The sequence below is a fragment of the Mercenaria mercenaria genome, chromosome 6 (assembly GCF_021730395.1).
Source record: "Mercenaria mercenaria strain notata chromosome 6, MADL_Memer_1, whole genome shotgun sequence".
NCBI classification, from domain to species: domain Eukaryota; kingdom Metazoa; phylum Mollusca; class Bivalvia; order Venerida; family Veneridae; genus Mercenaria; species Mercenaria mercenaria.
The window spans coordinates 3,727,384-3,750,242 of NC_069366.1; the positions used below are offsets into that span (position 1 = coordinate 3,727,384).

Sequence of the window (22,859 nt, forward strand, 5' to 3'; positions counted from 1 at the left end):
GACGCGCGATAATCTAAATTGCTGTTATTGCTTTATCTTTTTCATATTGCAAACAACTTTAATAATGAATATTCCTTGATGGTATGATACTAGTAAATTTTGATATCTTTTGTAAGGCTTTCTTAGTGGCCATTCCGACTACTACACGCATGTGACAGGAAACTACCAAGAGAAGCTGATGATCGGATTCGACCTCATGGAGAATGACCGACCAGCAAACATATCGAAATACAATGGTACTTACTCAACACATTTATTTGGCTCAAAAGTAAAAGACATTATAAATGGACATGATCTTGAAAAGGTAGGAAACAATAGTTTTTCGAACAAGATCTGATATACTAGATCCAGTTCTTTAAAAGTGACCCCCGAAATCTTATAAACACTTCTGACAGGATATGCGATTTACAAGTAATAATGGTGAGCGATGGTATCTGTAAGAACATTCAGAGCTAAATTATTGAAATGCAAATGCGTTTTCAGAAAGTAATATTTCTCCTGCAGAAGAAAAGTTGATTTATAATTGATATTTTCAAATTTTTATTGTTTTCATTACAATTTCAGTTAACAATAATTCATACATAGATTGTTACATTTTATTCTGTTTTATAATTGTGCTGAACGTTTGTGTTGTTGTACAATAGTGAGCATCAGCATATAATTGGAGAAGATCAAACATAAATAGTTTAGAGACTAAAAATATCCCATAAATTTTGTCAAGGGAGAATAATAATATATAAGTTATTTAAGATTATTGTAAATTGCGTGGATTGTTCCCCTAATTTAAGAAAAAATCCTGCTATGAATAAAACCAACATTAGCATATAATTTATGAAATCGAACAGAACAATTCTGAGTTTTCCAGAAAATACCTTAGTTTGTTATATCGTGCTTCAATGTCTTATTTGCGTGATTAAAATAAAGACTGCAGAAGAATAATACTAACCATAGTATATTTTTTCTATAAATATATTTTTTTAGAAAAAATCAACATTAAATTAAAATAACTTCAGCAATCGCACGAGTTAAATATAATAGACTTAACTTAGTAATTATTTAAGATTTTCAAAAAAAAAATTAGGCTAGGATATATTTGAAAAAAATCAGATACATGTAGGTAAGACACGCCAAAATCATGCCAGAAACTTTTCCTTGTTTTACTACCAAATATGGATAATAATAAGTTATTCTGAAGTGCGAAGGTCATTCTTCTGACTTCAGAAAGACTTTTCATACGTTTATATAAAGGGAATTTGTAGGAAAGCGGTGACCCTTAATTGCTACAGTAGGCAACAGCCTTTATCAAAATCTAACAGGTATACTCATATAAAAAAGTACAAAAGTCGAGAATAGGATGTGTTTGAGGCAAAACAAATATATACAGCTTATAGCCTAAAACAATTCATCAATCTAGCATGTGGTAGTAATAATATACGTTACTTTAAATTACTCTTCATTGCAAAACTGGTTATTCTAATTTTAGAAGAACTCCTCATATCAATTTTGTATTAAAGTCTACACTAGCATATGATTCATAAGAAATTACGCACAGAGACATGTTTCACAAAAGCAGCAAAAATGTAAGAGTTTTAACTTCTTACAGTTTGAAACATTCTTTATCGTATTTTGACATAAATACTAAAATAAACAATATATGAATATATAATATGAAAAGCAATGAGCAAAGTTAAAGACAATTTGAAACTGTTGCAATGTGCAGCATTCATTGTTATAATAATGTATGCAAATCGATGTCAGAATATAGTCAAAGACAATGAAATGTATATAGGGTAGACATACTAAAATCATACCAGAAATGTTGCCATGTTTTAATATAAATATGTACATAATTTGAAGTATTCTAAAATGGAAAGGATCTTTCTATTGATTTCACAAGAAATTTTCATATAAATCATGTAAGAATGAATTACATATAAGTCAAACACACGCAAACAGAGAAAAGAGAATGATAAAAATAAAAATAAAAAAGACACCTATAAAATGAAAGAAAAAAGTATTACAGCGGGAAACAGTTGTTATCACAATCTAGCAGAATTTCCCATATAAATAATGTATGAAAGTTGACACAGTATATACTTGAAGCAAATCTAGAGCCCCGTTATTGTCGAATGGTAATAACAACATAAATAATTTTGAATTATCAAAATGCAGTAAAAATGAAAAGATAATTCAAAAGTGTTACAATGTGCATCTTATTCGTAATTTAACAGAAACGTTCATATGAGTTCTATATGTAAATGAATCTCAGCATAAAATTGAAGAAAATCATGTGTAGTTTAGACCTACAAAAACAACCCATAAATTGTGTTCTATAGCTGTTACTATCAAAAGATATGTTTAATTACTCTAGTATGTACATTCCATTCACCAAATTTATTTTTATTAAATCGTCGTACAAAGGTTGTATTAAAGTCGAAGACATCATTTATTATTGGACTTTTGCAACAGTCTTTATTATATTTTACAGAAACACTCGTATAAATAATGTCTGCGTATCGACATCAGGGTATGTCGGTAAGAAATACCAATTTTTCATATAAAAATGAAAGAATTTCATCATATCATATAATTCTTGGGAATGAAAAAAATGGTAGTCGCATAATGGCTGATTCAAATAGTCTTCCTTTTTTTGCTCTTTAGAGCTATTTTTATTCTTTGCAATTCCTTTCTGAAATCACACAACAGATCTATCAATGACATTTAAGATGCATTTTCATAATGAAATAATAACCTGACAGAATTTATCGTGGAAACCACACCACTAATACAATATGGGGTCTTATATTTTGATTTTGCAATTTGTGTGTTTGAATGAAAAGCATGACCCCCACTTTTCTCTTATTTATTTTTCATCACTGACAAAATTCTTCAAGAAAATGTAAGCTACTCACTTCAGAACGAGTTCGGCTGGGTGCTGCAGTCACTTTAAATTTGTCAATTTTATATAGGAAAAAGATTGCCAGCTATGTAGTATGCTTATGTCATATTGTCTCTCCCCAAACATGACCTCATTAATAAATCGTTCTGTGGACATATCAGAAACGTAAACATCAGGTAGTTTAGATGTTTTCAAGCTGTGTCTTCTCCAGGAAATTGAATTTTGTCTGACTCTTTACTGATTTACAGCATGATGCCTTTGCTTACAACATGCGGTGCACTAACTGGTGAGTGAGTGAGTTGGGTTTTACGGCGAATCGATACAAAATGGTCGTATATCGCCAAGAAGAAGTCATATTGCAAACGCCAACTGTAAAACATAAACATGAATGTAAAAATGTTAAGCATACCTAAAAACATCCATGTAAAATGTAAAAAAAAAAAACACTATGAATAATGTAAAACATATCTAAAAACATCCATATAAAAATGTAAAGCATATCTAAACTCAGTTCTGTAAAAATGTACATAAGTGTGTGATAAAATATCAGCTGCAAACATAATAATATTGCAAGATGTAAATAAAAATATGAAATTTTAGATTTTTGATATATACCTATCTGCTTTAAAAACGATAAAATATTTCCAAATGGAACGTTTTCAAATAACTCTTTCAACGATTGAAAGTCATAATATGTACTGCGTTGCGTAGCAAAGTCCACACATTCGATTAAAATATGTTTCATTGTTAGCGGTGTTTGACATGGTGCATATTCGGGTTGATCTTCTTTATTCAAAAGATAAGAATCAGTCAAACGGGTATGACCTATTCGACAGTGAGAAAGAACAACTTCCTCACTGCGAACAGATCTGTTCCCTTGGTGCCATTCCTCTAGAGTAGGTTTGATATCATGAAGTTTATTGAATGAAGCATTGTTCTATTACAATTGCCATTTAGATAAATTGTATTTGTTTATATTGGGCCTAAAATCGGTAGGTGATAATGTCAAATTAGATTGTGATAATAAAAGGGATTTCTTTGCTGCAATATCAGCATTCTCGTTTCCATGAATACAAACATGACTGGGAATCCAACGAAATATGATGTACGTTTTCAAAGATAGTTCAAGAAATCTAAGAAGAATATTTTGAATGAATGGATTTTCCATATTTCGGTTATGAATTGACTGTAAACAGAAATAGAGCCGGAAAAGATATTAAATTTTTCTTCACTTTTTTATATAAAATGTAGAGCTAAATCAATAGCTGTGGTCTCGGTGGAAAAATTTGGCAAACATAATTTTGATTGAAGAAGGAGGCTGACAGCAGCACAGCCAACCTTTGATTCAACTAACGGGTACTCAATGAGTCAATACCATAAACAAAGGCTCTGATACTTGAAAACACAAATAATACATAAAAGAACATAATGCCAAACGATACATCCAGCACTTTGTATGCAGTCCCACGACAAAGCCGTATATGCGCATGAATGCATTTGTTTGCCAACAATGCATTAAAACAAAAAAGCAAAAAGCTTCATTTGGCCTTTCCAAATTGTTCTGGTACAGGCCGACTAATTCTATGGCTAGCGTTTGGCATAAAAATAAGAAAGAAAATCCAACAGGAAAAGACATATCAAAGAATGCAGCCACCTATACTACACTTAAAGGTAACATTCTTTATGCATTATCTGATTGTGATCATCGCGTTTTCAGGCATAGGATATCTTTAATTACAGCTATGATTCGTGTAAAGGTTAGACATGAGCACATGACGACTGAAGGATAGATTGTTCTATCAGGCGAAGAACTATTACAATGAAGCAAGAAAATATATATATTCTTAAGCAGTTAGACATATTGTAAGCAAATGTTTTTTTAGAATAATTTGTATATTTGATATGTTGATAACGTTACACATAAGCATAGAAACTCTGAAATCATCAATATTCGTAGAGGACTAATTTTGACTCAATCCACGAAATTTAATCCCAACGAACATATAAAATTTCATTAATTTTATGTTCAAAAGTTGAAATGCAACAACAAAAAGAAGTTGAAATCCACGAATTTATATCCCCACGAAATTACCGTTTAGACCAAAACCACGAAATGTTATGCCCTAGAAATTAAATGATTTCACAGTTTTCATTGTATCATTGCTATTATTATAGTTGAATTGCTGTAAATGTTAGGATTTGGGTCATTTATAGACGATTTTGGTTAATTACAGTGGTAGCTGGATTCCAGCATCACACATTATTTTCTATACAATTGTTAAAGGGAACCAACTATTTGTTAGCGCAGGTACTCGTAAAATACTAAGTTCGAATTTGGACCAATCAGAAAAAAAGCTCTATAAATAGCACCAATCAAAGCTTCTGCTAGGGTATAAATAGGTAGATTATGACGAAACGATCATCCAGTGATTGAAGACGATACATCGAGGATTCAACTAATAATTGATACTAGTATCTTGATAAAAAGTTATTGACGTTTGAAGTTCATAGACTTAAAATGAGTAGCAAAATTTTAACAAAGTTTTGAGCTATAAGGCCAACGCATAGGAGTTTTACCTTTAGGGTAGCTGAATGCTATAGACAATAGCAAATATATAGGCTGAGCATTGAAAGCTGAGACAGAAACCTCGGGTTTGATAATCTATTCAGAGAGTAGGAGAGTTCCAGCTTATAGACGAGGTTCAATGCTGTCGGCGAAATACAGCCAAGACACCGGGGTCATATCTATATGATAGTTAAATGCTACAAGTGATAACATACACTTAACACAATTCCTAATTTGTCACTTTATATTGTACTACTATTTTGTTAATAATGCATGTATTTACAAGAAATTTCACATACCGACATCTGAATTATTGATTTTTTTTTGGCCGACTCAGGGCCATCGTAACCGCATTAGGCATTTTGACCAATATTGCATATTTTGCACGTGCAGGGTATGCGTACCAATATGCACTTGTTAGTGAACAGTTTTGGCATTACTGACGAAAGTCACACTAGAAAAACACATATCATTGTGAAGTTGACACAAGAGCAACGCGCCCGGGCTGTCGGAATTTTACAACAAAACTCAAAATCGGTCACTTTAATGAATTGTCCTTGGGTTAAATTTTGCCAAAAGAGCGCGGATGGTAGATAACCAACCAAAGGTTCTTGTTAACGGAAATAAGGTTAAAAAATGGAAATAACCATCAACGTAACGGCTACAAACAAATTTTATCAAAATTCTTTTGAAATTGCAAAAATTAATACACACGTGTCATAAATGTGTCCCGGCTAGCAGCATTCCGACAGCTGGATCGCGTTTCTTTTGTGTCAATTTTATCATAATATGCATTTTTCTAGCAGAACTTTCGTCAGTAATGCCAAAAGTATAAACGAACATGTGCATATTAGTGCACATAACCTGCACGTGCAAAATATGTAATGTTAGTCAAAACGCCTAATGCGGTTACTTTGGCTGTGAGTCGCCGGAAATAAATCAATAATTAGCTGCATTACCTACTCAAATGTCGGTATGTGAAATTTCGTGTGAATACATGCATTATTAACAAAATAGTAATACAATATAAACTGACCAATTAGGAATTTTGTTGAGTGTATAAGCGCTGAGCATCGAGGAGTAAGGGCAAACATGATGAGATACAGCTTCAATTAAAAGGACAAAGGCTGAGCATCTATGCGATAGGACTCGTCTCCTGACAGTGTTTCTCGGGGTTCTTGTGCCGAGGTAACGTTGTAAACTGACCCCTATAAAATAATGACCCCAGGTCATTATTTTTTTTTTAGAACAGTGACTCCCCGGTCATAATATTATGACTCCCCCACACGTAGAAAAATGACCCTCACATAGAAGTGTGAACCGTAACCCAAACCATGACCCTAACCCATCTAATGTACACTTACAACATAATTATCCCTCACCGATAAGCATCGGAGGAGAATTTGTGACGGCACATGTCCGTGCGTGCGACCGTGCATGCGTCGTCGCAAGATTTTTGTGACCGCAACTCATCATTCATTATTGGACGGAATTGATTCAAACCTTCAGGGATTACTACTAATGATGGTTAGCTGTGCAGGAAGAACAATGGATTTGCTCCACCTGTTCGGGAGTTAAGGCTCCTTGTTACTTTTTTCTTAATATGTATATATCTATAATTCAATAGAATTGACGTTGACGTCAAGGAAACAAGGACGTAATTTCGACGTCAAATAGGGGAGTTAATGACGTTATAATGTTATTTATCAATCCGTATCATGTGAAATGTTCCGCATGTTTAATTTCGGTTTAAAACAGTCAATAAAGTATTTTTCTTTTGTTAATCTAGCTGATTTATATTAAAATTTAAGAAAAACTAAGCGAGCGTGTGAAGTCATTTTATAATTTTACGATATTTTGTTTCCGTTCCGGGTTCTTTTTTATTTGTTATATATATATTGCACAATATGTTAACTAAGTTTCTGTTACGATACCCGTTATGATTTATATATAAAGCTTTGTTCAATGGCATCGGCGAATGATATGGCTGTCAATTGACTGCAGTCCTTGTTTATATATATATAGTGAAATTTTTTGTGACCGCAACTCCTTATTCATTTTTTATTATTTATAGAATTGAATCGATTCAAACTTTCAGGGATTACTACTATTAATGCTAAGTTCTGGAGAAAGAACATATCTTGGATTTGCTCAACTCGTTCTGGAGTTATGGCCCTTTTTCAAATGGCATCGGCGGGAGATATGGCTGTCATTTGACTGCAGCCCTTGTTTTCTTTTCCAAAAAGTGGTCCTGGCTTCCCTGGTTTCTTTAAAAACACATTACAACTTTATATACAAATCGTGACTGGTATGGTAACGGAAACTTAGTTAACATTTTGTGCAATGGCTTCGATTGCTACAAAGGGGTATAAAATTGCTCAATACGTGTTACTTAAACGCTCTTGAAGAGTAAGAAAAATCACCCAGACCTCCAGGGGAATGACTATTATTCAATATTTTACTGAAATTTGTACAACATCTTACAGTCATGGGCGTCACAGGTCATAAAACGTAGGACTTCCCAACAACCGATTTTCATATTTTATGCCTTATATTGATATTATTGTTGACTTTTTCTACTTAGAAACGCCTGAAAAATAACAAAAATATCCGAAATCCAAAGACGAATGTCTCTTCAACAATATACTGAAATTTGAATAATTTCTAACGAGGAACGTCATAGGTAATAAAACCACTAGGCTACCTCATACCAGTTTCGCCTATTTTTGGAGGTACATGTATATATGAGTGATATATAGGTGACATAATGAAGGTTAAGGGTATTTGACATCGCTTTCAGGGTTAGCATAAAACATGGTGCTTTTCCACGTATAAATTGCATTTTTACAATCTTGCACTCCAGAAAATGAACTATTTTCCCGTCATTTTTTTGTAATGAGCCCGCGAGTCCATGCTATTACAAAATAAGTAGGATGCAGTAACAAAATGATGTTTCCTCTAAAATTTCGGACAAAATCACCATTATTATAAGTTCCAGAATGCTTACACTACATTGTACAGAAGGTAAATTAATAATTATTTACATGTATGCGTAAGATAATTATAGGTGAAACCTTTCATATAATGCGATGTCACAAAGTGACGAGGCTGTAAAAGGTACTAAATTAAGGGTAGTGTTAAAGAATCTTGGAAAAATATTATTATACCAGATTTATATAGCGCCCTTTTAATGATCAATTTCACGTTCAATGGCGCTTTACATAGTTCAAATGCAGCCACACAGGGCGCATAATTCATCCTCTACTAGTACAGACACAGAGCGATCTGACCAGAGGTACAGATTGAGACAAAGCCCCCGTGACAGAGAGATCAGAAATCAGATACAGGCTTGTCCGGCTAACATAGCCTAGCTCTTTGCGAATAGACAGCCTGGTTTTTTAACATGCCCAGTGTATAGCACTGATGCACGCAAGGATTGCTTGGGTTCCTGACCAGTACACCTCTAGTTGGGTGGGAAACACTGAAAAGCGTTTCTGAAAATTCCCGAGTAGCTGCCGGGAATCGAACCCCCGACCTCAGGATTGGAAGGCCAGTGTGCAAACCACTGAGCTATCCGTCCACCCATATTCGAAAAATAAAACTTATGCCTATTGAAATACTTGAAGCATGAACTTTTATAGCTAACAAAATAATTTAGATCTAAAACATGTTCTAAACAAAAAGTACTGCACCTTTTTAAGCAGGATTTTCGTGATATATGGTCTAAGTATGTTCTACCGTGTACCTTGAAAGTTGCAGGGGTTCAAAGTTTGCAAAAAGGATTCCTTTATGTATCTCCCTTCCATTAGGCCATCTGTTTCTATTTGCAAAGGTTTGATACGGAGAAAAATTATCCCTTTTGGGAAATCTATCCGCTTTAAAAAGTAAGCGCGCTACCATTGCACCACCGAGGCTCATAAAAGTGGCAAGTTTCAACGTTACAAAATTTTAATGTAATTGCTGTTTGTGAAAAAAAAATCACGGTAAGACACCTATTTTCTATTTTATAAATTTGTTCATATCCATTTTATTCATATTTGTTTTTCCTAACAAACCAGCCAAAGCTCCTAAAAATCCACCATTTTGACCTTGACTGGACATTTGTTTTTTTTTTGAAATTTTAATTTCTAATCCCTTCTTATTTGCAACAGCTTTTTTAATTTGATTAATTTGTGTTTTTGTTAATAGTAAAGGGAATTTTCCATGTAATTGTTCATGTTTTAATCTAAAAGTATGTGGAATTTTATTATTATAAGCTTGTGCTAAATTTTTCTTTTGTCCATCTGTAAGGTTAACTTTATATTCAATATAATTTGATGACATTATATATAATTTATATTTATTTTATTTAAACAATAACAAGTTCATTTCCAATAGTATTTATTTCAACTGTTTCCTCATACAATACAATTGCGTAAACACGAATATTAGCTGCTGGTGGAATATTTAATTTAGCTGTTAATGTAATATGCTTAGGATCTTCTGTTATTACTTCCTTTTTATATTCCAAGTTAAAATGAACAAATCCAAATAAATTAAAAAAGTTTGATCTATTTAGCAGACTTCCAGTAGTCTTATTATTTTGTTTATAATAATAATTAATTACATCATCATATATTCTTGATATACTTGTGTATTCTGTTTCTGGATAAAAAACACCATTACCAACTTCAAGACGACAGGAGCTCAAAGTGCAATTATAATTATTAGCATTTACCTTAAATGTTTCCAACAGGTGTGGGTTATGTTCTTGTGAATTACTTTTGTCAGGTCGTTGTAAATAAACAAATACAAGTTGTGGTTTTGTTATACCAGCTGTTATTCTAAAGGTTATATTATTTTGTTGTGTATTAGTTGATTGCGTCACCATTTCCCGAAGGTATGACCATCTTGCTTTTGTATGTCTTTCATAAATGAAATTAAGGCCAAATTCATTGAAAATTAAACGCGGAACCCATAGAATTAATTTTGTTACAATTACTCTACCAGCATCAGCAGCATTAGCTCTAAAAATTAATTCATCATCATCTGTCAACTGCAGTGTTATTTGAATTTGACTTGGAGGTATAATATTAGTTTCTAAACCCTGAAAAAATGAATAATTATTTAATGGAATTTTAGCATTTACCTCAATACCACCTTGGATTAATAACTTCCTAGTAGCAAAACCTTTATTATATTCAGCTTGGTCATCCCTACTTTCAGCAACAGCAGTAGTATCTAAATAGATAAATTCATTTGTTCCAGTTGATTCTGCATAATCCTTAGATAGTTCAACTAAATCCTTTACATTTATTACTTTGTATAAATTACTACAATCATAAACAATTTTTCCATTTTGTTTAACCACTAACTGATCAATTAATGAAGCTGCATTATTAATTAAAGCAATTTGATCTCCATCAGCATAATTATTACCATTAGCAAGCTTATTCACTTTAAAACTTACTTCAAAATAAGCATTAAATGAATCAAAATATGAGCTTCTATCATTAATTGTAAAGTGATATCCGTTTTTTGTTGCTTAACATTATTTCCCAAGACAGATATTAAAGCTGTATCTAATTGAATAGGAGTTAATTCATATCTTTCACAATATTGTTTTGTTCTAAACATGTATATATTATATATTATTTTATTTTTTATAAATTAATCTGTTAATACGTTTACGATGAGCTAAAGTCCCAGATCCTGACAATATTCTATTTATTCTCATATGAATATCCTCCTCTTTATCATTATTATTTTTATTATTTTTACTGTTATTCTTTTCTTGTAATTCCTTAGCAATTAAATTACCAACTGCCGGAGCAGGTTTCTTTTTAAATTTGTCAACAATTTTATTAGCAGCTAAATTTCCAACTTCTGTTCCAACCTTTTTTGTTTCACTTTCAAGTGCTGCTTTTCCTGCTGTTTCCAAAGCTTTTCTTCCAGCTGTGCTAGTTGAAGATGCGGCTGAACTTGAAAGCAATTTCGTTAAAGTGTCAAAGATACCTGTTCCGCGTATAATTTCTTCTTCGGTCTGAGCATCAACATAAATAAATATTCCTTTATTTTTGTCATAAACTTTCTTGTACATTATATAAAACTAAATTTTAATTAATTTCTTTTAAAATTAGTGTAAAACTTGTTCCAACCTCATTAAAATTAATTATTCTACCTAATACATCTGTAATATATATTCTAATTGAATTTATAATATATTTATTAATTTCAGAATATCCAACTCTTTGTGGTTCTTTTGTAAATAGATAAGCTCTTGTTAAATCTGCAGTACTTAAAGCATAGATAATATCACTGAAATTACCATCAACAAGTGAATTATCAATAAGATCATAATGAATGTAAATTGTATCCACAGAGTTAGTTATATTTGGTGTTGTAGTTCCCCATTCAGTATTGTTTAATTTTTTTTTCTCAAATCCAAGCAATGTATGAAAATTTGATATTTCCAAATCCAACATAAAATTATCTTTAATTGAAATCAAAATCTTAAAACTACTTAAATCAAATTCCAAACTTATTGGAGCAATGTCTGATTTATCAAATTCATAATCATCATTACTTATTAATGTTTCTCTGATATAATTATTAATGTCTGTGTAACTGTAAGAACCATTTGTAAATATAATATCTTTCCATTCTTTACCATTATTATAACGAATTCTTTTATTATCACATTCATCACTAATATTATGCCAAGAGTAGGTCATAGTGTTAATACTATCCAAACCAACAACATAAGTTTTATTTTTATCTAAAATTAAAGAACGACTAAATCTGATTGTAAAATCACTCGGAGTATTTTTGTTATTATCTTTAACTGTTTCAGAACTTAATACTATTTTTTGTTCCATTTATATATGATTAAAATCTAAATTCAAGAAAAATATTTTTTATATAACATTTCATGTTCTTTTGGTAAGAGAGAATTCATTTTTAATAGTTCATCAATTATTCTAATACCTTCATTTTTTAGTTCTTCATTATTATTTCCAGCATCAATCGAACCATAAATTAACTCCAAGTCATTAATCAATTCTTCTGGATTACATGGACAAACGTCATAACCCTGTCCTCGTATTACTTTTTTAAATTTCATAGATCTTTTATTGATAGGTAATCCTGACTTTTCTGTTAATTCTTTAAATATTTTTCTAGAATGAATTGAATGTTTTTTATTATTGTTATATCTTTTATTAATCAAATCAATCAAATCATTATCTACTTCAGTATTAATTACTTCTTTTCCAGTTCTTTGATCCTTAGCAATTAATTTGTTTTGACCATAAAGTTTATTTAAGTTAATAATTAAATTACCATATTGTCCATTTGGTAAAACTTTATATGAATTATGATATCTTATTCCTTTTCCCGTATATTTTTTTTTTTTTGTTTACGAATATCCCTAATTACATCTTAGTAATTACTATAGTTGTCTCTTTTATTTATTAGGAATTGTATTTTATTTTCTTTTTCATCTTCTGTTAATGTTTTTCTTTTTTTTATATTCTGTATTTTTGATGTTATTTTCTTTTTATCCTCCAATACATTTTCTATGATATTATCTAATTCTTCCCTAGTCATTTTTTTATCAGGATGTTCAGACTTGCTGTGAAAAAATTTAAACACTTCTTGTGGTGTGTTATATTCTTTATCTAAAAGATCTAAATCAATTCCTTTATTAAAATCAACTGTAAATTCTTTTGATCTTGCTCCCAATTCTTCTGATTCTTCAGTTATTCCTATCTTTTTTCTTCCATAATCTTCTAATCTTTTAAGTTCATCTTGAGAAACCTGTCCAACAGATTCATCTCCCCAATCTATCGGCGAAGTCGATTTTAAAGCTTGTTATTTTCTTATTTCTCTTTCATAATCTTCCAGTGTTTTTTCAACTTCTTCTCCAGTAGGTTCTTTGCTTATTTCCCTGTATTTTTTATATTCCCTCGCCACTTCTTCAGGAGACCATGTAATTGGCGGTTCTTGGAATATCTGTGGTAAACTCTGATATGTTTGTATGTCTTCCATTTCATCACCTAAAAACGCTAATTGTTGTTTTATTCCAGGTAATGCTTTTAACTGACTTGATAATTGTTCTTTTTGACTTTCTATTCCTTCAGTAATTGGCTTATAAATTTCAGTGTACATATCTCGATTTGTAGCTTTCTTAATTTTTTCTCTCATTATTTCTTCTCTAAGAGCTCTCATCTTTTGCCCGACTAAGTTTTTTCTTATTCTTATTTCATTTAGTTTTGATTGCATTTATATAATAACGTAAGATAATGTAAAATAATGTAAGATAATGTATTATTATATATAAATGGAAATTCCAAATTATGATACAAAAAGTGATAAATCTAATAACTTTAAACAACATTATCCTTATATGCCAGATTCATGTTTTAGAATGTTAATATGTGGATCTTCTGGATCTGGAAAAACAAATACATTAATGCATATACTTCGAAAACCTCTTATATATTATGATAAATTATACTTATATGCTAAAAACCTAGAACAATCTAAATATCAAGATTTAATTAACCACTTAAGTCAAATTGCAAAAAAAAATTAAAGTAGATCCAAATGAAATACTTGAATATTCAGCTGATTCCAACCAAATTGAACCTTGTGAAAATCTTGAATCAGAAAAACAAAAAGTAGTAATATTTGATGATTTTGTATGTGAAGATAAAAGGTTCAAAATGAAATAACAAAATACTTTATTCAAGGACGTCACAAAAACTGTTGTGTTATTTATTTAAGTCAGTCTTACTACAAAACACCAAAAGATATCCGTATTAACTGTTCACATTATATTTTATTTGAAAGTCCAGGTAAACGAGAAAATGATATGATTTGTAATGAACAAAATATTAACCCTAAATCTTTTGCTAATGCAACAAATCAAAAATATGATTTCTTATATATTGACAAACCAAGGAAGTTTTTTAGAAAAAACTTTAGTGGTAATATATAATAATTATATAATGGGAGTTTTTAATAATATAGAATAAATAAGTGAACCTGACAGTATAAGTAAAGTTAAATTTGATATTGATTTAAGTGATTATGTTACTAAAAAGCAATTCAAAAAGCTTAAAAAGGACATGGACTCGTATCTTCATAAAAATAAGGAACTTGATAACACAATGAACAGAGCATTGGATATGGGAGGTAATAACCTTATAAACCTAGGAGATCCAGATAAACCCAATGATGCAGTTTCAAAACGATTTGTGTTTAAAAAAGTTCAAAGTGTAATAAATGACTATAATCATGAAGATATTAAAAGTATAAAACAGACACTAGAAACAGAAGTAAAGAATATTGAAGAATTAACAAAAGATTTTAAAAAGAATTCATTATTAATAGTTGAATTACAAGATAAAATTGAAAAAGAAATGAAAGCTATAGTTGATTCTATTAAAGAACTTGAAGAGAAATCTGATTTGACAGATGATAACATAAAGAAAGTATTTAGAACCAATTTTGAAAAGTTATACAATCAAGTTCAAGAATTAAAAGATAGTATGATTAAACATGAAGAACTAAAAGACAAGATTATTGAAGCTGAGAAAAAGTTACAAAATATGTATCAGTTAGAAATCAGAACAGAAATAAATAGACTAAATACTGAAACTGAAAATAAGCATAAAGATTTATTAGAATTAATTTCAAATAAACTTGCAGAATATAAATCTGAACTGAAAAAGGCAGCTTCACAAAGAGGTGATGATCATGACACAGCATTAGATAACCTTAAAGAAGAGCTCAATTCTAAAATAGATGACTTTAAAAAACAAAATCGAGTTTGGTTTAGTACTGTTGATACACGTCACAATTTAAAGTATGCAGAATTAAGTAATATTACAAAAAAATTACAAGAAGATATGACGCAGCTTAATGCTAAAGTTGAAGAACATAAAAATGAACTGGACTTTGTAGTTGAAAAATCAGTTAAACAAGGATAGTTAATTACTGCTAATACTGAAGCAATTAACACAATTAATGATCAGCTAGAAAATTTGAAGAAACAACTTGTAGATATGATTAATAATGTTGATGCACGTCACAATATAAAGTACGAAGAGTTAAGTAAACTTAAAGGTTTATTACAAAAAGATATTAATGAATTTAATGATAAAATTAATGATAAAATTAAAAAAATAATAAATGATTTGGACTCTGTAGTTGAAATATCAGCTAAACAAGGAGAATCAATCACTGCTAATACCCAAGTAATTACTGCTAATACTAAAGCAATAACCACTAATGTCGAAGAAATTTCTACTAATACCCAAGAAATTACAAAAGTAAAAATTGCTTTTCTAAAACAAGAAACACAATTAGCTAGAACAAAGGGTGTTGTTGACAATTTATTTGCTTCTGAAGTTGCTACAACAAAACGATTTGATGATTTAGCTGAAATAATTCTTAAACTTAAAAAGAAAGATAAAAAAATAAAAGAAGAATTTGAAAAAGAAATAGAAAAAGTAAGACGGCGTGAAGTGTTTCTTTTTGAATATAACAGCGGTTATTATGATGAACCAAAACCAAAACCAACAAACTTTGAAACATATTCATACATAAAAATGAAAAAGTATTTCGATCGCCATGATGTCTGGATATATTCATTATATGATACTCTAACTAAAAGTGGTATAGGCTATTTTGATGCATTTAATTTGGAATCTGGTAATGTCGTAGATTATAAAGATTTTATAAACATAAACCAAAAATATAAACAAGCTGTACCGGATGTACTATTAAAACATGTGTTTTTAGCCAAAAAAGCCGGGAACTTATATAATAGATATCAGGTTTTATTTAACAGCGCCCACACAGAGGGACAAATGTAAAGTATCACATTTTCTTTTTAGGTGGTGGCAAGATGGTTTTACAGGTAAATTTCCCGGTGGGAGTGTAAATATAACACCCATAGTCAGTGAATTTTGGCATGAAACGGAAAGTATATGTTTATATCAGAAAAAAATCAAAATTTATTTAACAGAAAGGACAATGTTTGACATTCATCCTTATGACGATTCAACGTCTACAGAAGTATCATTTATGCTTTTGTCGGATAGTCATGTCAAATTCTTCATATTGGAGGAATATATAAATTATAAAGAAAGTAAACTTTTGAATTAAAACCTTAATTAAAGTTTTAATGACTGTGTTTTTATTTAACTGGAATAATTAATATAATGGGAATATTTAATAATATAAATGAAAAAGTAAGTAAAATAGAAAGACAATTAATAAGAAAACCTCCATTGTTTTTAACATGTTATACCCAAGATACTGATAGTGGATTATTTCAATGGAAAACTGTAAACCTGTAAACGCTAGTCCTGGTTTAGTTCAAAATGGTAATAATGTAAGAATTAATTTTAATTCCATTTTAATTATTCTTGTTGATGCAATTAAATTAGATAAAGGAGAAGCTAAATTACAACTAAAAAATAAAGAAAATGTAATTCTTCAAAGTTACGGTGTAAAAAATAACAGAAAAAATGAATCTATTTCTATTAATTATGCTAATAAATTCAAAATAAATGATGTTATTTATATTAATTCTTTAAACGTTAAAAATATTCAGTTAACAATTTATGGTTCTATAATTTAATAAAAACTTTAATTAATTTAAGAATAAGCTAATGTATCAATACCATTATCAAGAATATATCTTTATCGTCATAACATGATAAAGATGTTTTATTATAACATAACTGGAAAGATTATGTTATCAGAACGAATAACTTTAAAGGTGTGATTAGTTTGGGTTGAATTAAACAAAGTATCTTTGTAATTTTTATGAACTATTGTTTTCTTAACAACAAGTTTTTTAATTCCTTTACATTTTTTAATATTAACTTCGTTTTCTAATAAATATGAATACATTTTACTTCTTTATCCAACAAATTCAACAATGGGAATGCCGGCAGATTCATCTTTAAATTTTCCAATTACTTTTTTATTATTGTCGAAATAAAATTTTGAATTACTATCATAATCACTATTATCAAATAAATCTTTGTCCTTATAAAAATCCTCATATGCATCTTTGGTTTTTATTTCATAACATAATGAATCAGTGTCAGTGAATAGTAATTTACAATTACCCTCGTACTTTTCCTTAATATAATTATAATGAAAATCATACATTAAATATTTTGATAAATCTAGAATGCACATTCCAACATAACAAGGTCTGTTTAATAACAAACTTTCTTTTATTCTATGAATACCAAACAAATTCTTGTTAAACATCGTTGAACTAACAAATGAAGGTTTGGCTATATATTTTAATAAAAGGTTTTCATCATGAGTTAATTTAATATTAACCCTTTTGAGTAAATTCTCCATCGTCTTACCGAATACAGAGTTGTTCATCAACTTAAAAAAGTCTTTTTCAAATGAATTTTTTGCTTTAGATCTTTTTTGAGTATATACTTTTTTAACCAAGGTGATGAATCAAAAGTTAATATTTTGTGTATTTTTGTTACTTTTAACCCTAATTGTGTATATAGTTCAAGATTTTTATAATGAACTACATAATTTTGTTTTTTCATTAAAGTTGGAACTAATTTTTTTACATTACTTTTTCCTATTTCAAATTTTGTTTTAATATTTTTACTATAGTCAGAAAGCCATTGATCTGGTATTTTAATTTTTTCAGGAGCTAAAGGATAATCATTATGTACAGTATGTAATTCTTTTGGATATTCAAGATCACATTCATCTATAAAGTTACTTTTACCTTTTGTAATTAATTTCTTGAATTGTTTTTCGGATATAAATTTAAAGTTTCCAGAGGGTAAAGGTTGACACATGGCCCAACCATAAAGGTTATTAGCGTCGAGGTACATAATGTAGTTGCTGTCAAGTTTAGGATCATAATCTTTCATATATTTAGTGTTTGCTTTACTGTATCTGTTTGAAATATAACTTATTCCCCCTCTCAGTCCCTTTTCAATAAAAAGATACATATCAATATCAGTTATTAAATCTTACTTAATTCCAGTCATTTTTAACATTGCATCCCAAGCTAAACCAGGGCTACTAAAATAATGACAAGGATCTAATTTGTAGTACTCTAAACATAATTTTCTAAAATTTTCGAATACATCAGTTAAAAGTAATACGTCAGTTTTTAAATATAGATCATGATATTCTCCTATTGTTTTAATTTTAAATTTATTCCAAACATTTTTAGCATGTTCATATTCGTTGTCAGATATGTGTGTTTCATTTTGAAATTGAATAAAAATCTTCTTTAGAAGGTAATTTTGTTTCTTTGAATTTTTTAAATGAATCCATGATATCATATGGATAAACACCTTTTGTCTTTAATAATTCTATATTTTTATCAAATTCAGTTGAAGTGTATTCAAATTCTGGAATATTTTTTACTAGGTTATCCAATGATTGAGACATAAATTGGAATGAATCAATAAAGACCAAGTCGGAAATCATAAATGCCATATATCTTTCCATATTGTTAGGAATAACATTAATTTCTTTTTTGAATTTTCCTATTTGTTGCATAATAAAATGACCGTCATAACCTCTTAAATTATGAAAAATAACAGGAATTTTGTATGTTAGTCTAAAATTAATATTACATTCTGAGTGAGCACTTCCTCTGAATTTTCCTGTTATATGACAATGATCACGTACTGGCACTTTACCTTCTATATATTCTTTTTCACAGATATGACAAAACTTTTGTTTTTTAAATTCACTTTCATCTTTTTTAGACATTCTTAGTTCTTTGTTAAAATGTTCTTTAAATATTTCTTTACAATAATCTCTTCCTCAAGCATTTTTTCAATAAACTTATAAACTGCATTAGAACCTCTATAAATCTGGGTTGGTTTAGTATAACTGTTATCATAACAACAAACAACTTTATAGCCGTAACCACAATCTATATGATTTTGATATGGTTCAGTAAATGAAGATTCAGTTGATGGTAAAGCAGTTTTAAAAATTTTTTAGTTATTGAAACAAAATCAGCATAAATTTTCCCAAAAAGGTTTAAGCTAAAACCCTTTTTTATAAAAATTTTTTAAAATTTTACTTTTCTTCCCTCTTTTTTGGGATTTTTTAAAACCTTGAGTTTCCATTAATAGGGTAAACAATTTGGTATTGTTCTTTTAAAAATTCTTTTTTGGGAAAAATGTTGCAGGGAAAATCTACAAAAATGTTTTTTTTTTGGGATTTTTTGTTTTGGTTTTTCATTAATCAAATTTAAAATCTTTTATTTCCCAAAAATAAAAGTTGGACTAAAAGGGCCTTTTTGCCCTCTTTCAGTCATCCCTCAATTTTTTTTAACATTAGTTAAATTAAATAAAAAGTCACAGGTTCTTCGTAAATTATTTTTTTTATATGTACAAAGGATAAAAATTTCCCGGGAAGGGGTTTTTCATAACCAAAAAATATTTAAAAGAAAATTTTATTTAAAACTTCAATTTTTGGAAATTTTTTTTAATGTTTCCCGGAAAATTTTTTTCCAGTAAAATCCCGACCCTTTTTTATGCTTTTTATATTTTTAAATTTTTTTAGGATTTTTTTTTAACAGGGAAAATTTTTAACTTTAAAGACACCAACTAAAACATTTTGTTAACATCATTCTTTTATTTTTAATTTAAACCTTTCATTTAAATTTTGTTAATGGTTTTGGGCCCCTAAATAAATTGAAGCGCCTTTTGGGCTATACTTATATCTAAAATAAAATTAGCATCCCAAAATGACCTATTCTCCACCAAAATCCTTCTGAAATTCCCAAAATTAAACCAAATTTTTATTTATTAAAATTTTAACAAAAGCTTTACGTAAAGTGTTTTTTATTTCATTTTTATTAAAAAATTTCTAAAGCCCTTTTATTGAAAATAAGCGATTTATATATTGTAACCGTTTTTTATCCAATTTTTTCCCAAAATTTTTTTTAAAACAACGTTTTTTTTTATACCTTTTAAAGCCCTTTAAAAATTCCCGATTTTAAATAATTTTAAAAAGAGTCTTTAAAATTAAATATAATTTTTTTCTTTGGGTCTTGGGCTAAAATTCGATTTTTAATTTTCAAATTTTTTTTATTTAAATTTTTTTTGTGATCTCCAAATTCCTTTTATATAATTTTTAAAATTTAAAAAAAAAAAACACTAAAAAAAAAGGATTAAAAAATTTTTAAAAAAAATAAATTTAAGGGGGAACTAAAATAATTTAAAAATTTTTATCTTTTCCCTTTTGGTTTTTTTATTTCCCACTTTTAATTGGTTTTTTTTTCCTTTTTCAGCACCCATTTGGTTTATTAACCCTGAAATTAAAATTAAGGTCTTTGGATTCTGCATAAATGCTTCCTATAATTTTTTCTTTTATTAGTAACATAAAATTTTTTTGCAATAACATTTTTAAAATTGTTTTCGAATATTAATTTGGTCTGGACAATCACAAACTTTCCCCGTATTTTTTTTCTTCAGTTTATAGAAAACCCAAGTTCCATTCAAAAAAAAAATTTTTTTTTTAAAAAGAAAAAGGTTTTATAACATTTTTTTAATTTAAACAATAACAAAAATTTTTAAATTCCAAAACGCTAAAATATTTGATCAAGGTTTTTTTTTTTAATAAAATTTCTACTTTAAAAATTTTCTTATATAAATTTTTTTGTCTGGATTCATTAATTTTTCCAAAAATGCTAGATAATTTTTGGAATAATCATTCTATCTCCTTTCAATTTAAACCCTCTATATATAAATACCTTTTTAGAAAAAAACTCTAAAAACGCCTAAAGAAATTTTATTAAATTTTAGAAAATTTTTTTTATTATCATATATTTTTAATAAGATTTTAAAGTCCTTTTTTCTAAATTGTTATCAACTGTTAAAAATTTTTAAAAACCCTTTTTGAGAAATTTGTTAACCATTCTTCGGTAATTTTTAGTTTTTTTTAAATAATTTAAACCAACTCTGTTTTCCCCTTTCCTTTTTGTTTTTTTTTTTTTGAATTTTTAAAACATTTTTCCCGGGTCGGTTTTTAAAAAATAAAAACCCCTCAATTGGGTTTTTCGTATGGTTTTAAATAAAAGATCAGTTAAAAAATTTTGTATACTGCCCCCCTTGGGGATTAAAAAACCCTTGCGTGTGTTGTTTTTTTAAAAAAGTTACTGTTTGTTTAAAAACGGAAAAAATTCCAAAAAGAAAACACCATTCAAACTGTTTTTCCCGAAAGATTTAAAATTTTTAAAAATGACTGTTTAAAGTTGGTTTGCTGAAAAGGAAATAAATAAATTTTTAAGGTTTTTTGGCAGCCCGTTTTAAAAAAGGTTTTATTAATTATAAAACAGACCTAACATTTTTGCAAATTTGGTATTGGGTTTTGGAATTTTAAAATTTAAAAATTTGGAAAATAAACTTTTAAAAATATCTAAAAATTCTTTTTTCCCGATGCAATATTAAACCCTTTAACTGATATAATTTTTTTCATTTAAAAAAAAAAATAAAAAACCCTTTTAGAAAAAATCTTTAAAAAATCTTTGATAATCTTTAATAACTTTTTAACCCTTTAAAAAACAACTCTTTTTTTTTTTTTTACTTTTATAACCGTTAAGTTTTAAAAACCTTTTATATAAAGTTTTTAAAAGGCATTTAAAATCAAATTTTTTTTTTTTTCTGTTTCAAAAAGAATTTTAAAAATATCTTTAAAAACTTTTTTCTCTTCTTCTTTATTTACTTTTCCAATCTGTGCTTTTGTTATAAGTTGTTTTATTTTGTGTGATGATGTGCTTTTAAAATAAATTTCTTGTCGTCAAGTTTTAGTCTGTTAGTAAATATGGTAATTACTGATGGAACAGCACCAGCAACTGCTACAAATATAGGAATAGCTGGAACAAGTGCTAATGCAGCTGAACAACCAAAAACACCTGCTGTAATATATAATCCGGTACTTACTCTCCCACAAAATTTATAACTTTTTCTGTAAGCAGCAGCTAGTTTAGTTAAGTGAATAATTAATTGATCTATTGTTTCTATTCCATTATTAGAAATTAAATTTTTATGGCTCATTTACATAATATATTTTTTAAATTAAATTTCTTCCAATTCACTAAATGGTACCCAACTATTAAATTTTTCATTGTAACCTTTCCATTTTACTAAAGCTTGTTTTTTCTTATAGTCTCGTCTAATAACTTTTTCTATTCCAAAAACTTCTTGTGTAGTAGGTAAAAGTTCTTGTTCATAAAATGAACCTTGAATTATTTCATCATTTAAATCTTTAATAGTGTATGTTCTGGGATTTGTATTATTAATTTTATAAATTATAAATATTTCCTCTGTCCAGTTTGGTGTATATCCTTTTTCAAAATGTCTTTTAAGTTTGCTTAAGCGA

General features: G+C 28.6%; 1 protein-coding gene across 2 annotated transcripts in view; it reads left to right on the plus strand.

The window, feature by feature from the left end:
- Positions 1–22,859, plus strand: part of LOC123549860 (arylsulfatase J-like) — a 123,339-nt gene that overhangs the window by 27,806 nt on the left and 72,674 nt on the right. For both annotated transcript variants that reach the window (XM_045338300.2, XM_045338299.2), the window contains one exon: positions 117–304. In XM_045338300.2, the coding sequence (XP_045194235.2) occupies positions 117–304 (188 nt within the window). The remainder of the gene's footprint in view (positions 1–116; positions 305–22,859) is intronic.